The following is a 23265-nucleotide window of genomic DNA, read 5'->3' on the forward strand; positions in this document are numbered from 1 at the left end:
GGTGTCAGGCAATCACAGCACATGATACAGAGGATTTCCTGCCCTGTCTCCGCTAGGCAGTAGGGCGGTCATTTAAGAGGTAGAGAGGAATGGCAGCAGGTCTTTGCTCAGAGCTGTAGCTGTATCCCCTCCTGGCCCACTTCACCTTCCCAGATGCCCTTACACAAGGCTCATGAGGCTCTGCAACATGATGGATGGCCAAACAGTCATGTGCACTGTCACATCCGTCTGCGTTAGAGGTGTCACTGATAGTGTTGTAAGCCTGGTAGTACATCAGGAGAGTCAAATTTCTACTTAATGTCTGTGATTCCTTGATGTTAATGAGTCATTTGGATTTGAGGCAAATAGGCAGTGTGTTTCGAAAAGACAAAATCAAACTTGTGAATACTATCTACTCGTTGGCAGGCAGAAAGGAAACTTGTAAATTGAAGGTGCAGCATCAACAAACTGGAGAGAAAACCTCATCCTCTGTTCTCAGATGTATAATGTGGAGCCTAGAGATTAAGGGGGTAAAACATCAAAACGGATGGCAGAGTTGTTGAGGGGAGCAGATCCTTAGCTAGCATCAACTAGCATAACTGCAGTGGTGTCACTGTGCAAAGCCAGTCCAGGTGACAATCTAGCCCCGTGTCATTAATTTATTGTGATGAGGTTTCATATTAGAACTTACAGCCTGAATTCTGTGACAGAGCTGATGCCTCTGACATTCCATCCTGTATTCATTTCTCTAGACTCTGTTCAGCCAAAGTAGGCCACTTTCGTCCTCCTTACTCCAGGACATTTGTCATACTTCCACTGAATCCATTTATACCACTGAAGCAACCTAATTATGATTGGGAAAAGAATACTGGCAGTTCTTAGTCACAAAAACATTCATCCTAAAATGATTATATGTAGATGGTATATATTTAGCATATCTATTTTTGGTTAAGCTCTCTAGCAAGATTGGTGGTAATTTTACAAAGGGTAAAAATGGATCAGCAGCCTCTTTCCTCAGTATCTTGCAAGGCATAAAACCTCTTTAAAATTGAAGTGCTTTGAAAAATGCAAAATGTTGTAATTGTTGTAAATTGATATGTGCAGAGTAGAGTAATTTAAAAATCATTAGAAGTATGCATTTTTTAAAGTAAAGTGCTTCAAAAAGAAATGAAGGCATAATACAGTGTATTAATATAGTTCAAGACATCTCAAATTGATTTCAAAATTAAACATCAAAAACTGCAACTTGAAAAAATAATTAGGTAAAACCATTTCATTGCAATCAGAAAACTCTTCAGGTTTAGGAAATTGCAAATTATGGGTGTCAGTCATTCTGATTTGCCAAGGACAAGGATATTCACTACAAACAACTCACAGCAGTGTTCGGATCCGTATGTGATATAATCCACTGTACGTTTTCTGCAGACTGTTATTTTCCATGTTGGCATTTTACTCCCTATTTTAGAGAAATCTCAAGAATCTTTTAATTAACACTGTAAGTATCCTTCATTGTTTTGCTCTGAAGAAATGATGGACTTACTTAATTTCATCTAACTGTCCGCTTTCTTTAATTTGTGAAGAGCTTTGATTATTACTGCTCTGCTAATTAAAAGGATGATTGAAGTTTCCCATGCTGTAAGTTGTCTGACATTGTCGAAAGACTCTTTTTACTACTGTATATTTCATCGAATAGAAAAAAAGTGATGTGTGATTCATTTGACTTGAATCTCCCGTCGAGTTGCAAGAGTTTGCAAGAAGATATCTGGTGAGCAGGATTTCTATTAAAAGCTTAATAGTTCAAGATTGGAACGGCTAATATGTTTTACTGGAGAATTTTAAACATGAGAAATTTAAAGCAATGAAGAAGCACTCCAGTAAAAATTAATTGTCGTACATGTTGAGATCAGTCCAGCATGAACCAGGAATACCTGATGTAGTCATGTCCCTATTTAAGAAATTGGATAAGTCAAGGATGGAAGATACAGTGAGGAAAGTTGGGATGTTTTGGTGATCGGTGGATGGTCGGACTGCGTGATCCTGTGGGTCTTTTCCAACTTTGGTGATTCTGTGATTCAACTGAGTGCTGCTTATTTTCTAGATATGCCAAAAATGTCTTTTTCCTTTCTTTTTCCTTCCTGAAAATTAAGATCCTTAATCTATTGTTGTCTGCAGCTATACAGCAGTTACTAGAAATATCCCCAATTCAAATGTAAACCTGATTTAATAAAGTCAGGTATGTAAATCCTGCTACAGTCCACAGACAAGTATTACTTATTCCCCTGGGAGGAACCCATGGCTGCAAATCTGGATTCTCCTGTCCCAGGAGCTCTTCCCTTATCCAGGACCAAGATATGTGAATTGCTTGTGGCAACAGCATTATTGTCCTGTCCCTCCTCCATTCACATAGCTAACAGAGATTTTCCTCCGCACGCTTAGCATAGCATCTGTATAAGGAGTGCAGGAGTGCATTGTGTGCAGGAAATATCCACCTCAACGTGTTTGTTCTAGGCCTAATCCAGCAGATCTGTTTTAAGGATAATACTCATTAGTATCCACAGTCAACAACTGTGTAAGGACCTTGTGAACTGTGAGGTCACAGAGGCTGAAGCAGAGCTGTATGACCTTGGTTGGGTATTATCCGGTAGCAGAACCTGGCAAATAAGTGGGATTCTAGGAGCAATTCTAGTGCCAAAGTGGTTTAAGTGCATCCAGATTTAGGTAAGCTGAGCAAAAGGTTTTATAACCTAAATTTTAAACTCAGACATTTAAAGTGGTAGTTAGGTGCCCACATCCCTTTATGCGTCTCATCCCTATCAACTATATGGTAGGTGATCTGGTAGAAAGATTTACTTTGTAGTAAAACATAGTAAAAAACTGATAGGTTATCATATGGAAAGGAGTTATGTGAACACTCATTATGCAAGAAAATATCAAGATGGAGACTCTGAATATGAAAGGATCATACTCTGTGAGAACCCTTTTGTAAGAGGTCTCTGTAAAGCAGGGAAGTTGTGGGAAGCTCCTGCTGGTGCTGTAATGGAGGAAGAATAGAAAAGCTGAGATGGAGAAAAGGGCAATAAAGATGCACAGGCCTTCACGTTTTAATTTGCAAAGACAAACTCAGTGATTATATCCAGCAAGTTACCCATGCCAGGAGCATTTAAAGAAGGGAGCTCATAGCAGGAGGCAGCTTCCCTTCCTTGCAGCTGAAAAAGCACAGATGAGAGCAAGAGTACAAAAAACCACTAGGATAGCTAGAGTTTTTGTGCCTCTGAAGTTTATTATGCAAGATGTGTCGCACAGGTCCCTGAAAAGCAGCTATTTAAAATATTTTTTATTGTCATGGTAAGAGTTCTACAAAAATAGCTATCATTTCAATACACTTATGCAGCAGACTCTTTCTATTAAGTTCAAGTTACTTCTGAAAATAGGAAATTGCTACTGATAAAAGTTGAAATCATGGAAACTTTCTTTTCTCCTGCATACTGCATTTTTAAGGTTTCTGATTGTGTAGATTGTTGCAAGGATAATATATGTAGACTTTTAAGGAAATCGTGGTCTCTGCCTTCTTTAAGCAAGGACTTTTGCTTAAATGTTTAGGCTTCAGTAACAGTTTTAAAATAAAATTTGACTTACTGTAATTATGCAAGCTAATGTTAGGGATGATAGAGAATAAATTCCTTGTGTACTGTAGCAGCAATGTGCTCTTTAATTTAGGAAGCCTTGGCCATTTTATGAGCAGATTGTTAAAATGGTATCTGCGACCTTGTGCTCCGAAATCATTTTCTGATGTGCTGCAGAAAGCAGGTAGTTCACATGGCATCTTTTTATTTTCAGTCCCACATCGTGCCCATCCACCTCGCCACCAAACAGCCGGGCTGTGCCCCACCAGCTGTGCCCAGGGAGAGGCAGCTGTGAAGGGACAGCTTCCCTCCGAGCAGGCTGTGCCCAGCAGCACGGCCGGAGGACAACTGCACTGCTCAGCAAGGTTGTGCCAGCGTGGGCAAAACCAGGGAGAAATGAAGAGTGAGTGGAAAATTACATGCAGTGTAGAAGGGAGAGGGAGCACAGAGTTATAAAGGACACTCGCTTCTTAAAATCTAGAAAGCAATTGTGCCTAGGGTGCTGAGGAGTGGGGCAGCAGCTCACATTGAAAAGCCAGGGCTGTGTGCACAAGGTGCTGCTTCTCACCAGTACCAGAGAAGTGCAAGCCAGGAGCTACATCTTTGCATTAGCAGCAACAAAGCAGAGCAGCAGCAGCCAGACGCATGTCGCTATTTCTATTAGTGCTGCTGACACAGAGGAGGTTATGGTTTATTTGCTGAGAGCTGCAGTGTGCTGATCTTCACAAACACAGCACTGAGCACAGAAATGTCTGCTCCTAGTCTGTGCGAGCGGGGTTCATAGTAAGCCATCGAATACTGCATGACTTGGGGCTGTGCTCCTGGTTCCGGTGGAAGAGCTCATTATGCTTGGCTCTTCAGTTTCCCCAGGAAACTCCTTATTTGTGCTAAAAAGAGAGGAAGCAATTCCAACCTCTTCAGCTAATTTTATTTTTGATTGTGACACTGAGGTGCTGCTCAGAAGCTGGTAATGACATTTAATTTCTCCTCTTTACTATCTTTACTGTGCTAAAAACATTTTTTCTCGGGAACACAATGTTCCCAATAATTTAGTTGATCCAGTGTTCCTGTTGTGTCCTTCACCAAAAACAAAAGAATTGTAAAAATGGATGGATGTCCTTTTGACTGTGCCCCACTGTCCCCCTTCCTTCTCAGGGTCAGCCCCACGCCCAATCAGTCAACAAGTGCATGCATGCCACTTCTGGGCTGCCACTGCCTTTACACAAGTGATTCTCAATAGATGTTCCTTTAATATTCTGAGAACCAGAATCCATTCCCAACTTTCCAGCGTTTTTAGCCCTTTGCAGATGTGTTCAGTAAAATATCTATCTTCACTACTGTAGTTTTTGTGAGTAGACTCACTTGCTAGAGGTCGGCTTCTACACCTCTGTATTACAGATGGTGTCTGCTCTTTGCGGTGCTTAAATAATTCATTATTTCTTTACTGAATATTACTAATCAAATTTACCGATTAAATAATTGTGAAAACTTCATGTTCCGAGCAGAGCCCTATTTGGTGTTAATAATAATACTTCTGTGTATCATGAAAGATTTAGTGCTTGTATAAAGACATACCCTGATCCACTCAGGCAATCTTGTGAACCTTTGCTGCAAACAGCTGTTTCCAAATCTTTATTTTCCTTTGATGCTGTATTAGCTCAGGCTGTGCCTGTGAGACAGCATTATTAAAAGTACCAGCAGAGCCAATTCTTTGCCTGTTACCTTTCTGTCTGCTAAGCCATTCGGGTACTCTCTGGGCTTCTCATCATTATCATGTATTGCCTCCTGCCCAAACTGTTTCTCGTGGTCTGTCACTTACTCTTTAGGTTTCCCATTTTCCTATATGACTGTTTTTCAGCCCAAGGAACTGGCTATTGCATTTTCCTTCTGTAAGTGGACATGAAGGCAAAGCTTTCATAGCCTACATCTCAGCCATTTTGACTCAGGATAGATTATTCTGAACAGCTTTTTCTTACTAGTCTCCCGATCACATAAAATATCAAATGAGGCAGACACTGCAAGGCATTTCCATTTGTGGTTCTCAGAACACTGGGAAGGATTTCGGAGCTTATTAGTCAGACTATGATTCTCCAGTGACGACTGTAATTTCACTGCTTTACAAGAAGTACAAGTGGAAATCAAATAGTGGGGACAAATTGTAAAACAGGAGCAGATTTGACAAGAAAGCGTTTACGTGGGAAACAGGGCACTAAAAAACAGGGCTGGTCAGAGCATTGTGGTTCTCCTCACCTTTGTGTCAGTCTCATCTTCCTTGCTGTTAGGTTGCAGTTCATTTATTTTAAGCATTTCCCACAAAGGCCTTATCTGACCTGCCAACGTGTATCATCTCTAAGAACGAGACGGGTTCTGCAGCTAGAGTCCCTTGTGTGTCAGCACAGCATAATCGTATTCTGCTTCACCAATACTATGGCTGGGTAAACAGAGATATACCCAGTGGCAAATGAGTAATTCTTTTCAGTGGTATCAATTTGCAGAGCTTTGGCTCCCTGAAATGAAATATCAGTGAGTGTGTTTACCATTACCAGTCCAGATTCATAAGATTGTATTGATTAAATTTTTCCACTGTAAAAAAACCATTTTGAGCCATAGTGAAATCGATAAAGGGTGAGGTTTTTTATATATACAAATTGGATTTGAATCAGGAAGAGAATATTCTTCATCGCATGAAAAATAAAGCTGAAAAGAAAAGTGTGATAAAAGATCCAAGAAAGGGAAAGTTTCTCTGTCATTCCCATCTGCTTCTGCAGAATCTGCCTCTGGGACCTTTCTATTTGCTCACCGATTACTTTTTCAGAGAAGCAAATTTTGAAGAAATAGGAGTCTCCCCAGTGTGAAAAAGGTACCGTCTAAATAGTATTATCACAAGTTACATTACAGTATCGTGGTGGTGGTGGGTTGTTTTTTTTTAATGAAATTGCATTCATATATTTTGAGATACACAATAGTGTTAATGGCAGCATCCGTGCTGGAAGTCAGAAGTGCTATTTATGGAATACTTAATGCATTAGAACTAGGTACAGCGAGATGATAGTGGGATTATTTTCAGCAAGCAATTAAAACCATCAGTAGATTGATGGTGAACCATCATGAGCAACAAATGGCGAGGTCTGGTTATTTTCGTTCCAGTGGTTTCATTCTGTGTGTTCTGGACTGTGGCAAGAAGATAAGAAAGGTAGTTGGATATCTGTGAAGCAACATGGCAAAAGGTTTACTGCATAAAGATTACAGGGAAAAGGCTTAAAATGAAACTTCATTTTGCCTTTGGTAGAAATATTTGATCACTGTGTGTTAATGTATTAATAATACTACTGGCAAGATAAGTTTTTGCTGCTTTGAAGTGGATCCAGATTTGCGGTAGAAAACTGTTTCAGATGCAGACGTCTCAAGTTGGGTGAGATGAGTCTGAATCTTTGTGCCTTTTATTGGGATGCACCACTGTGTTCCCACCTTGGGCAAGAGCAGAATCTTTGGAAACATCTGTGGAAATGATTTTGGAGGTATGGGTGAGAATCAACTCAATGGAATCGTTTTGAAGTAGTCATATAATTAACAAGGAAGTGTTACTTTGCATTTATTCACACAATTAAAATGCGAAGCTCAAATCCACAAATTGCTGGGATATTGTCAGGTGTGTAGGTATGTGAGCCGTGGGGAAAGGGATGAGAAGAATTGCAGCAAGAAAGAAATTTAGGCTGAAAAAGCATTTGTCAGCTACAGGAATTCAGGGATGGTAGGGATTGGTTGCTCAGTGCTGTCTGTAGGTTCTCTGTTGCTGGGAGCTTGCTGAGGGATGCCAATCATGACTGGATTTCAAACAGGGATGGATTATAGATTATCATGTGAATTCCTTTGCATCGCTGTCTTTAGTAAATTTCCATTAATTTCATTTATGTGTTTGTTGTTTATTAAAACAATTGTCAGTCATTTCAGTGATGATCTGTCCGGACAGTTTTATTTCATGACACCAAATTTCATAAAAAGTTAGCAGTAATGGCTTGGGACCATGCTGCCTCTTGCACATAGGAACCTCATTCCTGTTTGCTGGAGGAAGCACTCTCACAAAAGCTGGCTGTTGTTCTGCAGCTGCTTCCAAGTCCATCCGATTTTTAACTTGAGCTTCAAGATCAGATACCCCTGAATGCTGCTGTAGTCCATGCCCACTTCTGTGATGCCCCTATAGGAAAGCTGCCCTTGGCTGAGCAGCATAGTGGCATAGCTGGGGTTGGCTAGGAATGTGAAAAACATTCACACCCAAGTGGCAGATTGTAACTCTGTAGGAGGAGCCCAACCCAGATGCAGTTGTAACACCCAGATTGCCAAAGGAGTTTATTTAAATGAGGGAAATTAGATAAGCTCTGCCATAAAAATAGTATAGTTTTTATTACAAGTTTGTAAAACTTGGTATCCACATCAAATCTCTCTACTGCACTCTGCCAGGTAACCGATGGGGACAGCTTTCCATTAGGTTTCACTGGAAAAAAATAGCTCAAATGCCTCAGAAACTTATAGAACTTGAACATTATGAAATTCTTTATGGTGTAAAAAAAATTGTTAATAAAGTCAGATGCCGAAAATGAAAGCTGGAACATAGTTGTCTCCAGGACACAGTGGGAATGTAATTTAAAAAGCTCAGAAACATTGTTGAAATTATCATACAAGCTTATTAAATGTGATGTATATTTAAATTGAAAAAACTTTCTTTATTAGGCCTAGATAGGTGATTTTTGCTGCCTCCAGCAGTTAAGAATATTGGGTGAAAGTTGGGTTAGATTAATTTCTAATCTTTATGGAAATCCACTTATTAAAAAATGGATAGCAAAGTTCTGAATGCGATATGGAAGGGTTTAGAGAGTCAGTAACGGAAGGCTCCTCATCGTGTGTGATAAAAAGTAAAATGAAAGTGTTTTCGTATTATTGGACCACTTTTGCTTACATATGTTTTTGTATTCTTTATGTGAATTTCCAAGAATGAATTTCCTGAAACATGTTGAATTAACATTAATATCTTCCCTTATCATTACAAATTATAAAATATTTAGCTTTCATTTCCCTTTTCGTGTCACGTAAGTAGAAACATATTATAAAATACATTTAAAAGAACTCATTGTTGACTTAGATAATTAAAATGAAGAATGTGGAGTGAATTTTTAATGCTTTTTTGATTAGCTCAGGAACGATCAACATATTTGTCTCGTTCTCAAGAATAAATAATGCTTCACAGCTCACACTTGCCTTCCTTCAATAAAATTAATGAACATTCAGAGTTAAAGACGTGTCAGTAAGGATTCTAGACTGCTTGAGTTGAACATTTTTTAAGTCTCTTATTCATTAATTGGTTTAAGTCAGGGAATCTGAATTTTAGATTTGATAAAGGCTGTATTTCATGAAAGTCTATAAGAAACTGCAGGGGTCGGCTGAGGCCAGCTCCCAGCAATTTGCCAGCGTGTTGCTCACAGTCAGCCTGCACAGCTGAGGTTTATTTAAATCAGGAAATTAACTTCTCAGCTCTACACTTACAGAACCTTGTTTTGATTGCGAAGTGTACAGGTACAAAACTGAAACAAAGCCTTTAATTAGTGTGAATTAGGGTGACTGTTGGTTTCCCAGGAGCAGAGAAAATTCGCAGCTGCTGAGGATCTGATGTCTGAGCATGGAGCAGCCTCCAGCCCAGCGCCCTACACAAGCACTGCAGTCTGCCTGGAGCTCGGGCAGCAGAGCTGGGCAGGAGGCATCCCATGGAGCTGTGAGCAAGAGTGAAGGGGAGGAAATGGCTTTTGTGCACATCCACAAGCCTGAATACCAAAGCAGATGAAGATCTTCGTGAGTTACGTGTTGCACTGCACCTTGTGAGAAAGACTGATGATGTAACAGCACAACTAAAGGCTTCAGAATATTATAATAAATATTCCCCAAAGTCCACTTCTCTAATATAAAATGTATCCTCCTGTCATCTGCCTCCCTTGTTACCTAATATGTGTCACTTTCCCTTGGGACAAAGACTGTGGCTCCTCAGGACAGCTCCAGACAGGCTGGGCTCTGCATCTCCTCCTTTACCCTGCCCACATTGCTCCTCTTATCCCTCAGCAGGCTGATTTAGCTCAGCAAGCTGTCGGGTATTAATCTAGGATGATAAAGTGAACAATGATCTGCCAGTTTGATGTTCTGAGTGAGCTCACCAGTTTCAAATAAGCTCCAGATAAGACCAGGGACACAGACCCAGGAGATGGATGGAGAGGATTGGGGTGGAACTACTGATTCACATACAGGTAAGATCTCTGGCTTGGCTACTGTGTCTACACACATCTCAAAGCCATGCCTTGCTCTGCTGGCTCCTTCCTGAGCATTCACTGCATTTTGGGGTGCTTCTGAATCCTGTAGGGCCAACTGCTATGGAAGGAGGAGGATGTGCCAACAACTTGAATGACATCTGACTTGAGGACTTCTGTACTTTCTGAATTCTTACATCAGACTTGTTTTAAGCTATTTGTCTATTTCAGGTTGTTCCTTCATTTCCTATTTGATCACTGTCTACTCAGTGTCTCATTTAGTCGTGCTGTGGAAACCCTCCCATGGTACAAACACAAATGCTAATGTGATTTCTTACTGTGCTGATATTTCTGTACTTCGTAGAATCATAGAATCATACAATGGCCTGGGTTGGAAAGGACCACAATGATCCCTTTTTTAATGCAACCCAGAACACAGCTGGCCTTCTGGGCTCCAGGCTCACACTGCTGGCTCATATCCAACTTCTCATCCACCAGAACCCCCAAGTCCTTCTCCACAGGGCTGCTTGCAAGGGGTTCTTTGCCCAGTCTCTGTAAGCACTTGGGATTGCCCCAGCCCAAGTGCAACACCCTGCACTTGGCCTTATTGAACCTGATTATGTTCTCATGGACCCACTTCTCCAGCCTGTCCAGGTCCCTCTGGATGGCTTCCCTTCCTTCCAATGTATCGACTGCACCGCTCAGCTTGGTGTCATCTGCAGACTCCCTGAGGGTGCACTCAGTGTCAACATCTTTGTCATTGATGAAGATATAGAAGAGCACCGATCCCTGAGGGACACCGCTTGTGACCAGCCTCCACCCTGGCACAGAACCTTTGATCACAACCCTTTGCCAGTATCAAGCCAGCCAGTTCCTAATCCATCGAACAGTCCATCCTTCAAATCCACACCTCTCCAATTTAAAGAGAAGGATGTGATGAGGGACCACGTCAGAGACTTTGTAGAAGTCCAGATAGATGTCATCCATCATTGTTTATCCTCAGAAGGAACTAGGAATTGTTTTGCATTTAAAAAGAGGACAAATTAAACTGACCATTCTTTTCTTTAATCTTAGTTGTTTGAATTAGCTGCAAATTGAATCTGTGTGTACTATCATGTTATAAAAAGAATGGTGTTAGGCTTGATTTCCCTTGCTTTGCATGAGAGGTCTGGGAAGAATCTGGGATTTGCTTTTCAGAAGACCACATTAACACATTAAACAGTGTTTCTGAAGCCTCACATTAAATCACTGAAACAGCTCCTAAAATTGGCCTCATGGCCATAAAGGATGAGTGGGCTGAGCAGTTGGATGACTGCTACTGGGGAAGGTGTCTGGTCCAAACAGAAAAACATGGACTTTGCTTTTCTTTCTAATCTGGTGCTTACAGCATGTACTGTCTGGCCTAGGGTATTCTTTGTTTCCACTTTATTAATCTAATTATATTAATGTGCTTAAATAGTGTATAAATGTTTTATTCCTTGTGTGAAATAGATAAAAGAGGCTGGAAAAATGGAGAAAACAATGGAAAACTGTCCAGTATTTTAAGGGCTATTTCCTTAGGTTGTAAAGTGGGAATATAGTCAAATTCTACATCCCAGCAGTAGAGTTGTGCCTACATTTCCTCCCCCTGCTATTTCTTTGTTTCTTTGGAGGATGCAGATGTCGAGATCAGACTCTATGGGGTAGACAAGCAGAAGGAAGTCATGCCGTGTATGAGAATGTGTTCAAGGTTTTCCACAGCTGGTTCTTTGTTTTATTTACAGTTAGAGAAGTGGAGGAAGCTGCCTGAGCTGCTGACAAGATCAGAAGCTCTATGTATCACCTAGTTTCTCCACTTCAACATTTCCAGCCTACACTGCCACGGGCTCCCTTGTGTGTTCCTAGAATAGTCCCTGGAGTTTTGGCGTTGGTTGAGCTAAAACAGTACCACATCTGCAAAAACTAGTAGGCACTCAATCCAGAAGAGTTAAAAAAAAAACCTTCTATGCTTCACTTATCCCAGCATAGTGTAAGCCACGGAATATTTCTTAAAATCCTCTTAACAATCTATGCCACTTAAAGTAAAATAGCAAGCACTATAATTATAATGAACTACAGGGAGATCAGGAGAGATCAAAGGCATCCCTCCAGCAGCCTAAATCCTTGAAGTAGCAGGTGATTCATTGGATTTAATTCTCAGGAGTTTGCCTGTGCCCCATGGTATAAAGGTAAGTGAAAGAAATGCCAGTTGTCCTCGGGCTGGCTGAGGGGCAGGGGGGATGCTTTTGTGATACCTGATGGTCCTATGATCAGAAGGTAGATGGATGCCATGATCACTTTTGTGATCCCTGATCACAGGACCAAAAAGTATTTGAGTGACTCTAATACCAAAGAAGTAACAAAGGAGGCTCTCCCCTGCAATCCAGTGCCCCCTGAGCAGTATCCCAGCTCTCCAAGGATCAAGTAGCCAAGCAAAGAAGTCAAACCAAATCGTGTGGTGACAGGGAAGAAATCCTGCCCAGAACCTGCAGGCAGACAGCTGAAAGCATGAAGCATTAGATTAAATACACGATCAGCAGGTAGCAATCAAGTCTTTCTAAAGAACAATTCCCCAGCTTCAGCAGAGTTTTTCATTTGAGGCATCTTTGCAGTTGAATTTGGCAGAGCAGTCTCTTTTCTGGTCTTACATACAAAAGGACGTACAATTTTCTCTTTTTGTGAGAATAGCAACAGATAATTGTGTTTATTTTGCTCTCCAATATAACTCAAGTCCCTGTCTGAATAGAAAAATTAATTATTTTTTATGTAGTTGGTTTTGAGTTCCTCAGGCACAGCACTTTGCAATTGCTTTCATTGCATCTTTCATTGTTCTTTACCACACCTCCAGGTTCTGAAGGTGGTTTTGAGTTTGACCTCACTCTGCTACAGTTTGTCACTCACCATTCCTTTCAATTGCACTCTGTGCATCATGCAGGCTGTTGACGAGAGCAAATAAGAGCTGAAATCTAACTCGAATTAGATCCCAGGCACATTGGTCTCAGCGTGGTTCAGTTTCTGTGCTGCTTTTCTTGTTATGTTAAAATGATTGGAATTGATCAGATTTCAATTTAAACTTTAAAAACTTGGCTTGGCGTGTTCAGTGACAGCATTTATCGCTACAAATGCTTTTAAGCATGTTTATATACAATAGTTCCAGGATATAAATGATCACTATTTAAGATCTGTCAAGGGAAAAATCTTCCCACAACTAAATATGTAACATTGACATTTGAAATCGGAGCAGGCATGGTTACTTGGCTCACACTTGTGCTATCAGCTGCTCTCCAAGAAGAAAAAGGAGGAAACATTTCTGTGGCAGGTTAATTGCCGAATAACAAGCAAATTCTGTCTCCTGACACTAATTATTCTAAATAAAATCAAACTGCACAGAACCCCTATAATGAAGCCATTCTTTTCACAGAATAACTTTAGTCTAAGTGGAAGCAGAATTGCAATTGGCATATTTTGATGTATTGAAGCAGTTCAGGACTCCCATTCCAATTCACTGTGCGTTCCCCAGTGCCCAGGTGGAGGAATTGTTTGGAACAAAGTGCAGGAGGTGCTCCTGCCTTCCTGACACAGTTCCTCTGGTTTTTAACAGTTGACTCATGAGAGGAAGGAAGGAAGGAGGAAAAAATAAAAAAAAAAGGAGAGAGACTTAAACCTTGAAAGCTCTCTCCGAACCAGGCAGAGCTGTGGTAGCTTCAGTGGAATGGGATGCAGGCTCCCCTTCTTTCTGTGCTGGCTTCTTGCTGGTTCTCTGTACTGCAAGGGAAGGCCATTTTACCTGCACTGCAAACATCTGAATGAATCAAAGGCTGGTTTGCTTTTGTGTGTTCAGAACGCCACTTTATCCTTTAGCTCATCCCACACACAGTGTTTGAGTTTATAACAAATTTCAGAAATGAGCCCGTGGGCATGACTATCATAGATTTATAGAATAAATTGAGTTGGAAGGGGCCTTTAAAGGTCAGCTAGTCCAACTTCCTGCACTGAACAGGGACACTATAGCTCCATCATGTGCTCGGAGCCTGGTCCAGCCTGACCTTGAGTGTCTCCAGAGATGGATCACCACCATAAACTGCCTTTATTCCATTAAACTTCTTCCTTATATCCAATCTAAAGCTCCTCTCTTCTTGTTTGAAACCATTTACCCCTTGTCCTGTCACAACAGACCCCACTAAGGATTCTGTCCCCTTCCTTCTCACAGCCTCCCTTTATGCTTCTCCAGCCTGCACAGCCCAACAGTTATGACATGTTCTCAGCTGAAATCAGCCAAAGGACGTGGACTGTTGTGTCACTAGCATCTGATTCGGACCCATTGCTCCCCCATGAGCAAAGCCATCACTATAGTCTCTAGTCCAATACAAGCTGTTAAAGAAGGATGCAGCCACGTTGTGTGAGGTCTGTGCTAGGTGACAGAATCCCATGTTTGATCGCTGTTAGGATAGAAGTGATTGCATTTAGCATCAGCGCAAAGTCCACCTGCGGTATGAAGTTGCTCTTTCACGTGATGTGTTTCTGTATTCCTGTGCAGAGCTGTGTACCCTGGACTGCGGCAGCCATGGTGTGTGTTCAAGAGGAATCTGCCAATGTGAGGAGGGCTGGGTGGGACCCACCTGTGAGGAGCGCACCTGCCATTCCCACTGCGCTGAGCACGGGCAGTGCAAAGATGGGAAGTGTGAGTGCAGCCCCGGATGGGAAGGGGACCACTGCACCATTGGTAAGGGGGATTTGTACCTCTGTAAATAAAATGAATGACGTTTTAACCAGTTTTGCAAAGATCTGCCAGGGCCATCAGGACTCACGTTTTAGAAAAACGCAGAGCCAGCAATCAGAATGGCATTCACAGAATGGCAACAGCACAGTACTCTTATTTAGAGGAAATAGCACCGAAGAATTAACTTTAAAAAAGAAAACCAAAAAACAAAAACAACCACACACACAAAGCATAGTTGTGTAGGTCCCTGCGTATCTCTAAGTTGTGCATGAACTTTGAGTCATGGATAAAAAAAAGGTTTTGAGAAAGTGTTGATTTTGAGATTTTGAGGTGTTAGGGATGAAGCTGTTGTTCAGCTTAAGTAATTCTTGCATTGTCTCTTGCCATAGCATTTGAGGATTCACACATTTTACTTTGTTCTAGAGGTTCTTTTTTCCTGTAGCTGGGTTCTAACAGTATTTCTAGTAAATGCAATACTCTCAGATCTTTTCAGAAGTCATTTCTCTGCTGTAGAAATGTAATAGTTATATGTTTACTGAAATGCAAAAGGTTATTTTGAGAAAATCTAATAGTGTTTCACCCTAAAATGTCTCAGAGCAATATTATTCATAAACATTTTAATTGTTTATAAGCATAGCATATCTAATTTTCAGAAGTAAACAGTGTGAGCTTTCATGTTTTCTTCCTGAATACAGTAGAATGTTTAATCTTTATCTTGATAATTTTAAGGTAATTAATAATTAAGACAATTAATTCACTGACTCTAGAGTTTACTACATCAGATTTGCTAAATCTACTTTTAGATACGCGAAGAAGGAACGGCTTACATTATCAGAGATTGTGTAGAGCAAATCCAGACAGGGCAAACATAATAACAAAGAGAAGTAAAGCTTTGCATCACTCTTACTCGCAGTGTAGGCACTGCACACGTGGCCCAAGCTTCCTCTGCATGCTTGTCATCAAATGGAGAACAATCACAAGCGCAGCATGCTTTGATCACAGTGGTAGGAATAGATATGATTGCAGTAGAAAGGAGGCACTTTATGTCTAACCAACAGGTGGCAAGCCATAAGCAAACGCTTTCTGTCTTTTTCATATTGGTACAGAAGTTCAATCCATCTCAGTTTTGTTCTTTTCTTTTTTAAGCTCACTACTTAGATGCGGTTCGAGGTAAGTTTTTCCTATCAGCATTGCAAAAGAATAATGAAAAGATACAAAAGTATTGGGAATTAAGTGTTGTGTTATATGTTTTGTCTGAGCTTCTGTACTGTTAAGTTGCCAAAACAGATCAAATATTTGTTCACAGAGATATATGTATATACAAAGAGAGATTTACAGAAAAATATGCCGACTTTGTGCAGTTTTTTGCAGATTATGCAAATAATGTACTCAGCTCATTTGCAAAGTTATAGCAACGTACACATTATTCATGCAGACATCTGATGTGCTGCTCCGTAAGTCAGATCTTTGTTCTTTCTTGCCATTGCAAAGTAGCAGAGGACTTGCTGGAAAAATTTGATCCTGTCTTCTGTGAGAAGAAAATATTTTTATTTTTTTGCCCGTTTTGTTTGATAGAGAGGGACCTGTTTATAACAGCTGTCTTGGCTAGATGCGTAATAGAGTTCTCTTCAAATCGCCTGATACAAGGGTTAAATTTTGTGTTGTTTTGTTCATTTGATTCCCACGCCTTGCCTCAGGTCCTGCTTGGTCGTGGGAGTGTGAGTGCCTTCCCGTGCTTGGCTGCAGTCCCTCAGTCCTAGCCCTGCTGTGCAGAGCAGTGATGCACACTGCCCCTTACAGAACTGCCCCGAGCTGAAATATCAAACTAACCAATATTCCAGAAAGAGCTGAGTGCTTGGTATCTATTTGTTATTTCATTTCTTCAGAATTAGATTATAATAAAAACATGTAAGCATTCATTTGATTACATTTATAGTCTTAGACAATAACCATACACAACAGCAAAATATAATCGTGTACAAGACATGAATTAACTCAGTAGGATGGTAAATTGAAGTGGAAAAACATCCCCTCGCAAATCCTGTCCTTTCCCCCAGCTCACAAAAAGACAAATAATTGGGTTTTACGGTATGTCTGGTGGTTGCCAACCTCGAACTATTTTAGAGCAGTGAGTTCCAATGTGAGAAAACCATGCCACCTGTCTTCAGTTCCTCCTAGCGAGAGACTCAGACTCTCCTCTCTCTTTCCAGATGTGATTGATAAACTGTCCAGAGAAGGGGGGAGGAGAAAGATGATGTGTCTGGTGTAAGGTTGTTAGGAGACATGCTGCATTCGGCCTTTAAGTCCCATCTGCCAGACCAGTTGTAGGCACTCTCCAGTCAGCCTCTTCCAAGCCTGAGGCCTTTTCTTTCTTCCTCATCCTCAAAAGAAATTCTCTCTGGTCATACTTAACTGCTGATATTCACTCTCAAATTCAAGAGAGCATTGAAATCCTCTAAATTCACACTGGTAAACTGGAGCCCTCTTAGAAAGGATGCTGCTTGCACTGTTAGTCTTATTGCTGGGCTTTATTCATTGTCCTTTGGCTCCATGCATGACAGGGCAAGGATTTGACAAATGTCTGAGCTGGCACTAGACTATGCAAGCAGATGGACATGTGAGTATGAATCCAAGAGACAGTTACTCAGTTACTTTTATAGGCAAGAGGTCTAGATGAGAATGTCCAAATTGCTATTGATTCAGAGTTTACAAGCATATAATCCAGGGGATACTGCAAAAGCTGCTCCAGTTTTTATCTAGAACCAGCACCACTAAAGGGCAACTGTTTGTCACATTTGAATCAGCTCATTGAAAGAGGTAGAAATAGACATTGAAGGGAAATGCTGCCTCATTTTCCTTCTGTAGAAAGTCATTGTGTAGTAGAATAAACCAGACAGGCTTTTTCACATTCAGCTCAGTCTTTACAATCAGAATAAATAAATCACCTCGTTTCCCTGCAGCATATAGGATCATGTCCAAAAATGCCAGTTTGTCATTTAAAAATATTTCTCATGTATACCTTTGATATAAACATTGAGTATGTATATACATTTCCTGGTACACAACATTTTTTTTCTATGTGTAGAGAAAGAGATTGACACAGCAGGCTGTTAAGTAACTTCTTACACATTTATTCACTTTTGCCTGTGCACAAAAAGTTGCACACTAAAAAAATCCTCACTCCTCAATGACAAATGATTCCTGGGCAAGTATAAGTAGGGATAAGTACAGGTATTTTTCCATATTCAGCCAAGAGTGTGAATGTCATGCAAAGGAGCTGTATTGCTCTCTTTTTTAGGCAGCAAGGATTGAAGAATGTCGTTGAATAATTGCAACTTTACAGGAAGAGAAAAAAAAACTCCTCAACGATTGTTTCTTTTTTCACTTTTTCTTTTTTTCTTCAATAGATGGCTGCCCAGGTCTCTGTTATGGAAATGGCAGGTGTACTCTTGATCAGAACGGATGGCACTGTGTCTGTCAAGTGGGCTGGAGCGGCTCAGGATGTAACGTTGTCATGGAAATGGTGTGTGGGGATAACCTGGACAATGACGGAGGTATGATACATAATTCATGGCTCTGTTTATTTGTCACATCCTCGATTCCCATTTGAATCTATAGTTTTGCTGTATGTTTTACTTTTTATCACAGAATATCAATGTTTTGTTTGTTTACTCGAGACAGTTGCTGTACAGACTTCATCAATGCAGTGACAGAATGGACCTTTTTGTTAGACGTTCTCCAAGGCAGAATTTATGTATGTGCCATACCTAGCATCCTAGGGGTATTTTTACTTGGGTATTTTCTAAAATATATTTAAAAAAAAAAAAAAATCTTTTAATGAGTCATTTCTTTCACCTCTTCTTTCACCTTTCTTCCTTTCTTTCATCAGTGAATGGATACCCAAATGAAAAACCCTCTGTTGCTCTTGGAAGCAGCGAAACTGCTTCTGATAAGTTCTTTGCGATACCAGGCCGAGTATTGTAGGAAAAAAAGTTGACTCATTTGAGTGGTGATGAGGATCTCTGGCTACAGAACACTCCCTCTCAGGAAGCAGCGTTTTTTTTTCCAACAAAAACATCCAGTCTTTATTTCAGACTTTCCAGAAAAGCAGCAGTATTCCTCACAGGTTGTTCTCAAAATACTGTTCCTATCTTTTTAGGAACACTTGATTTACTAGACAGTTAAGGAGGACTGTTGCTTCCTCTGCTTTTATTTGTCCCCATTGGCTCACCCCGTACCCGGAGCTGAATAGGTTTCTTGGTCAGACTGTGAATGCATCTGCCCCAAATATGGTTGTGTTCTTCCTAAGACTTTATACTGGGATGCATGTTATTATACATCTCAGTATCTTGGGAGAGATCTCGTGCCTCAACGTTGTATCAGAACTTAGTATAATAATTATCTATTTTCTTCCAGGTCATTGATAAATTAAACTTGATTGAGAGCCAAGAACTGAGGTCACTGTGGGACCTCAATAGAAACACTGTGACTCAGTGATGATTCCTCATTTACAGATATATTTTGAGACCTTCTGATTTTGTATCCTGTGGTCTCTAAGACCATGCTGTCCTTTGGCAAAGGCTTCCTCATTTCTGAATCCCATTCAAATTTGCCTTATACCTCTCTCATCCTTCCTTTTTTACCTTATTTCCAAGAGCACTGACAACCATGTCTCTGCCCACTCTCTCTGCTCCTCTATGCTAGTGTGCATCTCTCTTACACAAGGTCCCACAGCTGGGATCGCTGCCCCCCGCCTGCTTTCCCATCTGTCCAGTGCTCTCCCCTGCTGTCCGAGCCTCTGACTCACTTGTGTACATTCTTAAATCTGCCCACAAAAATCCTGTTTTCCCTGTAATGTATGTAAAGCATTTTCTGATACACTCTGAACTGGCTCCGTATAAACTGTGCTGTATTGTGATTTTCTATGCTTTATATTCAGCAGTAAAGGTGAGTTATTGAAAGAGTTGGCAGTCTTAACTCTAAATCTCCTTGAATTTGTCAGTTTAAGGCAGACACTTAACATCATTTCACTGCAGGTTTTAAAAGTAATTTTCTTTTTCTTTTTTAATGGTAACATAACATGTACTAGGACAGCTCTGTTGACGTTACAATTAGAGATAAGTACAGAGAGAAATATTTAATTAATTTGGCTAGTACAGATGGGCTAAAAGTAATTAAGTTTTCTTCACAATCAATATTATATAAGAAAAGGAAATAATATCTACATATTAAACCCACTTCTCTTTATATGTGAAATTCATGGGACCTGATTTGGACAAACATAAATTAGAAAAATATCCCTACAGTCATTAGAGCTATACCAGTTTTAATTTGACATGAAATCAGAAGCTGATTGCTATTGTTTCATAGTTTGTGTACTTCTGCAACCATAAAAACAAAATTGGGAAGGAGTTGTGACATTACCTGCTAAGTTCCTCACGCCATGAGGTTATGCCTTAGACTATGAGATCATTATGGTGGCATGATGAGTTCCCATCCATCAGGCTACATAACAGGTTTAGGCTCATAAAGGTGGAGCCTATTAAGTTTTTGCCTGCAGTTGTGGTATGCTAAGAGTGTGCACTTAGTCAAGTTGCCAAAGTTCAGCTGGCAGGTAGTCACTTTGTAAGCAGTCAGTTATGATAGGATCACATACAGGCAGCAACACGTAGCCTAAAAAATTGTGCTCCAGACCTAATTTAGTGCCATGCATAGTCCAAATCATGGTATTCATATCTAGAAAAGGTCTTATTTATTGCAGTCATGTTTAAATCAAGCATTTTTGTATCAGCTCTTATGAGGTGTTTTGTGCTTTGAGTCTTTAGAAGGAAGTTACAACCAAATCTGTGGTAGCATTGGACAAATGCTACTTCAAACAAACTGTAATTTCAGTAGTTTCAACAACTTCAAATTTGCAGTTGCTCAGCATGATAATTTTGTGTAGATTTATTATATAGTACTTTCTGAGACTGAAAACCTGACATTGTTACTATATCAAAATACGTGGTAGAAAAAAATATTTTATTATAAAAATGGAAGAGTTTAAGTGATTCCATCTTCAGAGATTAAATAATCTCATTTGTTTGGCGTGAAACGTTAGCATTATATATTATATATATTATATATGTGATCTGTAGCGATGGCACAGAAGTTTTAGGGAGGAGGAAGCCCTGAACTGTTTTTGTAAGACCTGCTATATTAAAGGCAAGCCACAAGTGTGCTCATGTGCATCCCAGCTCTGCAGGCACTGAAACACTGAGTTCCACACCAGGGCAGTTGCTCCTGATGGTGAAGTTAAACACATGCAGACCCATCTTCAGGGAGATGTTTCTTTTAGAGCTCTGTTAGTATGCTCAGTACTCACACCCTGACTGTATCAGAGCTGTACTGTTCCTTCTCATCACTCTCTGTTAGCTTTTCTCTCCTTGCAGAGTTAAGGGCATGTTTACCTGTTCAAATATCACTATAAATACCACTGGAAAGGTCTTAGCATTATAACAGATGTGCAACGACATGGTTTGCACTTGCTCTTGTGGAGTACATCTGCAGTCTGTTAGCACAGTGATGTCCATTAAATAACAGCAAGACGTCAAGATGTCCTTTACAGTGGGGTGTGCCTTTCCCCTGCTGCAGATTTCCTCAGCATTGCAAGTTCCCCATTTCTTTTTCTCACTCTTTTGTTATCATGACTGACATGATTTCATTTTCAATTTATAAGATGAGCATGCTGCTCCTTTGAGCAGGTCATTTTCTCTTGTCCTGCCATTGTCTTCTACTCTCTTTGGAAGCTTTGGTAGCTCCAAAGGTGAGCATTAGTGTCCCATGGCTGCAGAGCCTGAGTGCTGGGATGTGTGAAGGGCTGGGTACCATCCCACCACCAGCCTGCCAGACACTCTTCTGCTCTTCTTACCCATGCTTACCTTGCTGCTGCACATGTGGGTCATCGTTACAACCTCAAAGATACAGCCTGTCATTCCCTTGAATTCCTTTGATACTGATCTCTGTTTTAAATTTGCTTGGATCACTTTTCATCTTTTTTTTTTCTTTCCTGGATCAATCTTGACTGTTTGTTTTTAAGGAAAATGCTATTTACTGCAAGCTTTGAATTCCCTTCCAAATACCCCTTCAGTCACTTCAGACAGTTATTGTAGCTTTCTCCAGGCTTTTCCAAGCACAAGAAAACATGTGACTCAGCACAGCCTTTGGTAGATAGCCGTCGCTGCTAAAATATTGATGTATTCCTGACCCATCCATTGGTATTTTAATAACCTATCTGTCACAGGGATATTGAGTCCGTATATAAGTAATATGCTATTATTACACAATATAAATAATACTGATGGGAATGGTTTTTGCTGTTGCTGAGCAGCGAGGGCTCCCCAGGGATGCTTTTTTCTGAAAATATGATGTATTTGCACTCTGCTGCGTGTGGAAGGCCAAACAATACTCCTGCCCATTGAACAGAACACTGAACAGCCTTTCCTGGGACATAATGTTGAGTTTCCAATGTCCTTACACAACAGCAATGTTTTCAGTTAACAGCCTCACTCTTTGCTGCATTCTTACAGCTGAAATTTGGGGAGATGTTTGGATTAATGCGTTACAAATAAGTCTCATTAACATTGCTGCTGCCCGGTCTCTTCCAAAGTTCCTCTTTGATCCACTTCACCCAGATTCCTGGCAACCCTAATTGGGCTTAACTGAGCCTGTGGTGAAACAAGTTGGCACAGGCATTGTTTAAAGCTTATTTGAAATCTGTAAAAGAAAGCAAATGTAAGTTGAAGACTCCTGTGGATTTTTCTTCACAAACAACAAAAGTGTTGGACAATTGACTACATGAGTTTAATTACTGAAAAGCTCAAATCCCTCAAGACCTGGGAATTTCAGCATTGAGTTTTTTTACATTGTTGTGAATAAGGAGTTCAGCGAACAAAATCTGTTTACTGAAGGGATAAACTTGCAGCTCATTTTGCTTTCTGTGAAAATGTTCTGGAGGTTTGTTCTCAGAGCTCCATCCCTGCCTTGCCCTCATCAGGATCAGTATGGAGAGTGAGAGCACTTACACAGGCACCACTGGGTCACTGCAGCAGGGAAGGCAAAGGGCACTGGTGCTGTTTGTATTAAATACAGTTCACTGCTTGGGGATGGTCTCGATTTTCATGCGAGTGAGCACATATGTCTCTTGGTCCATGTGTTTGGGAGTATCCCTGTGTACATGTGTATGCAGGTATGAGCATACAGGCTGCTACGTGCAGCATTCTGGTTTTCACGGTAAACATAAAACTTCAAACCTAAATAGAGAACATTAGCAGTGCCTTCTCCATGTATGAAAAGGCTCGAAGAGATGAGAACTGTGCTCTTTGAACTTTAAAGCAGAAGAATTGCAATTTGTATTACTATTTGCATTTTGCTTGCCAGCATTTGATAATGGGGACAGATTATTAAAATCTGCAGTAGCCTAGTAATGTGGGAAGTAGAATCCAATTGAATTTGGCATTTCCATATCCAGCCAATAAAGCCTCTGAGTGGTTTAATAGAAAAGAAGCTGTGGTGAAAGTTACTGCGCTTTGCATTATTGAGCTGGGGAAGGGACCAGTGCTGCAGTGGGAACTGCTTTGTTCTTTGCTTCCTTCTTTGA

General features: G+C 40.5%; 1 protein-coding gene across 10 annotated transcripts in view; it reads left to right on the forward strand.

The window, feature by feature from the left end:
• The window catches only part of TENM1 (teneurin transmembrane protein 1), a 537663-nt gene that overhangs the window by 427859 nt on the left and 86539 nt on the right, over window positions 1-23265 (forward strand). For 9 of the 10 annotated variants that reach the window (XM_048959375.1, XM_048959377.1, XM_048959378.1 and 6 more), the window contains 3 exons: window positions 14445-14630; window positions 15774-15797; window positions 18035-18181. In XM_048959375.1, coding sequence (XP_048815332.1) covers window positions 14445-14630; window positions 15774-15797; window positions 18035-18181 — 357 coding nt within the window. The remainder of the gene's footprint in view (window positions 1-14444; window positions 14631-15773; window positions 15798-18034; window positions 18182-23265) is intronic. The other variant, XM_048959382.1, reaches the window with a different exon arrangement.

The sequence above is a fragment of the Lagopus muta genome, chromosome 13 (genome assembly GCF_023343835.1).
Source record: "Lagopus muta isolate bLagMut1 chromosome 13, bLagMut1 primary, whole genome shotgun sequence".
NCBI lineage: Eukaryota > Metazoa > Chordata > Aves > Galliformes > Phasianidae > Lagopus > Lagopus muta.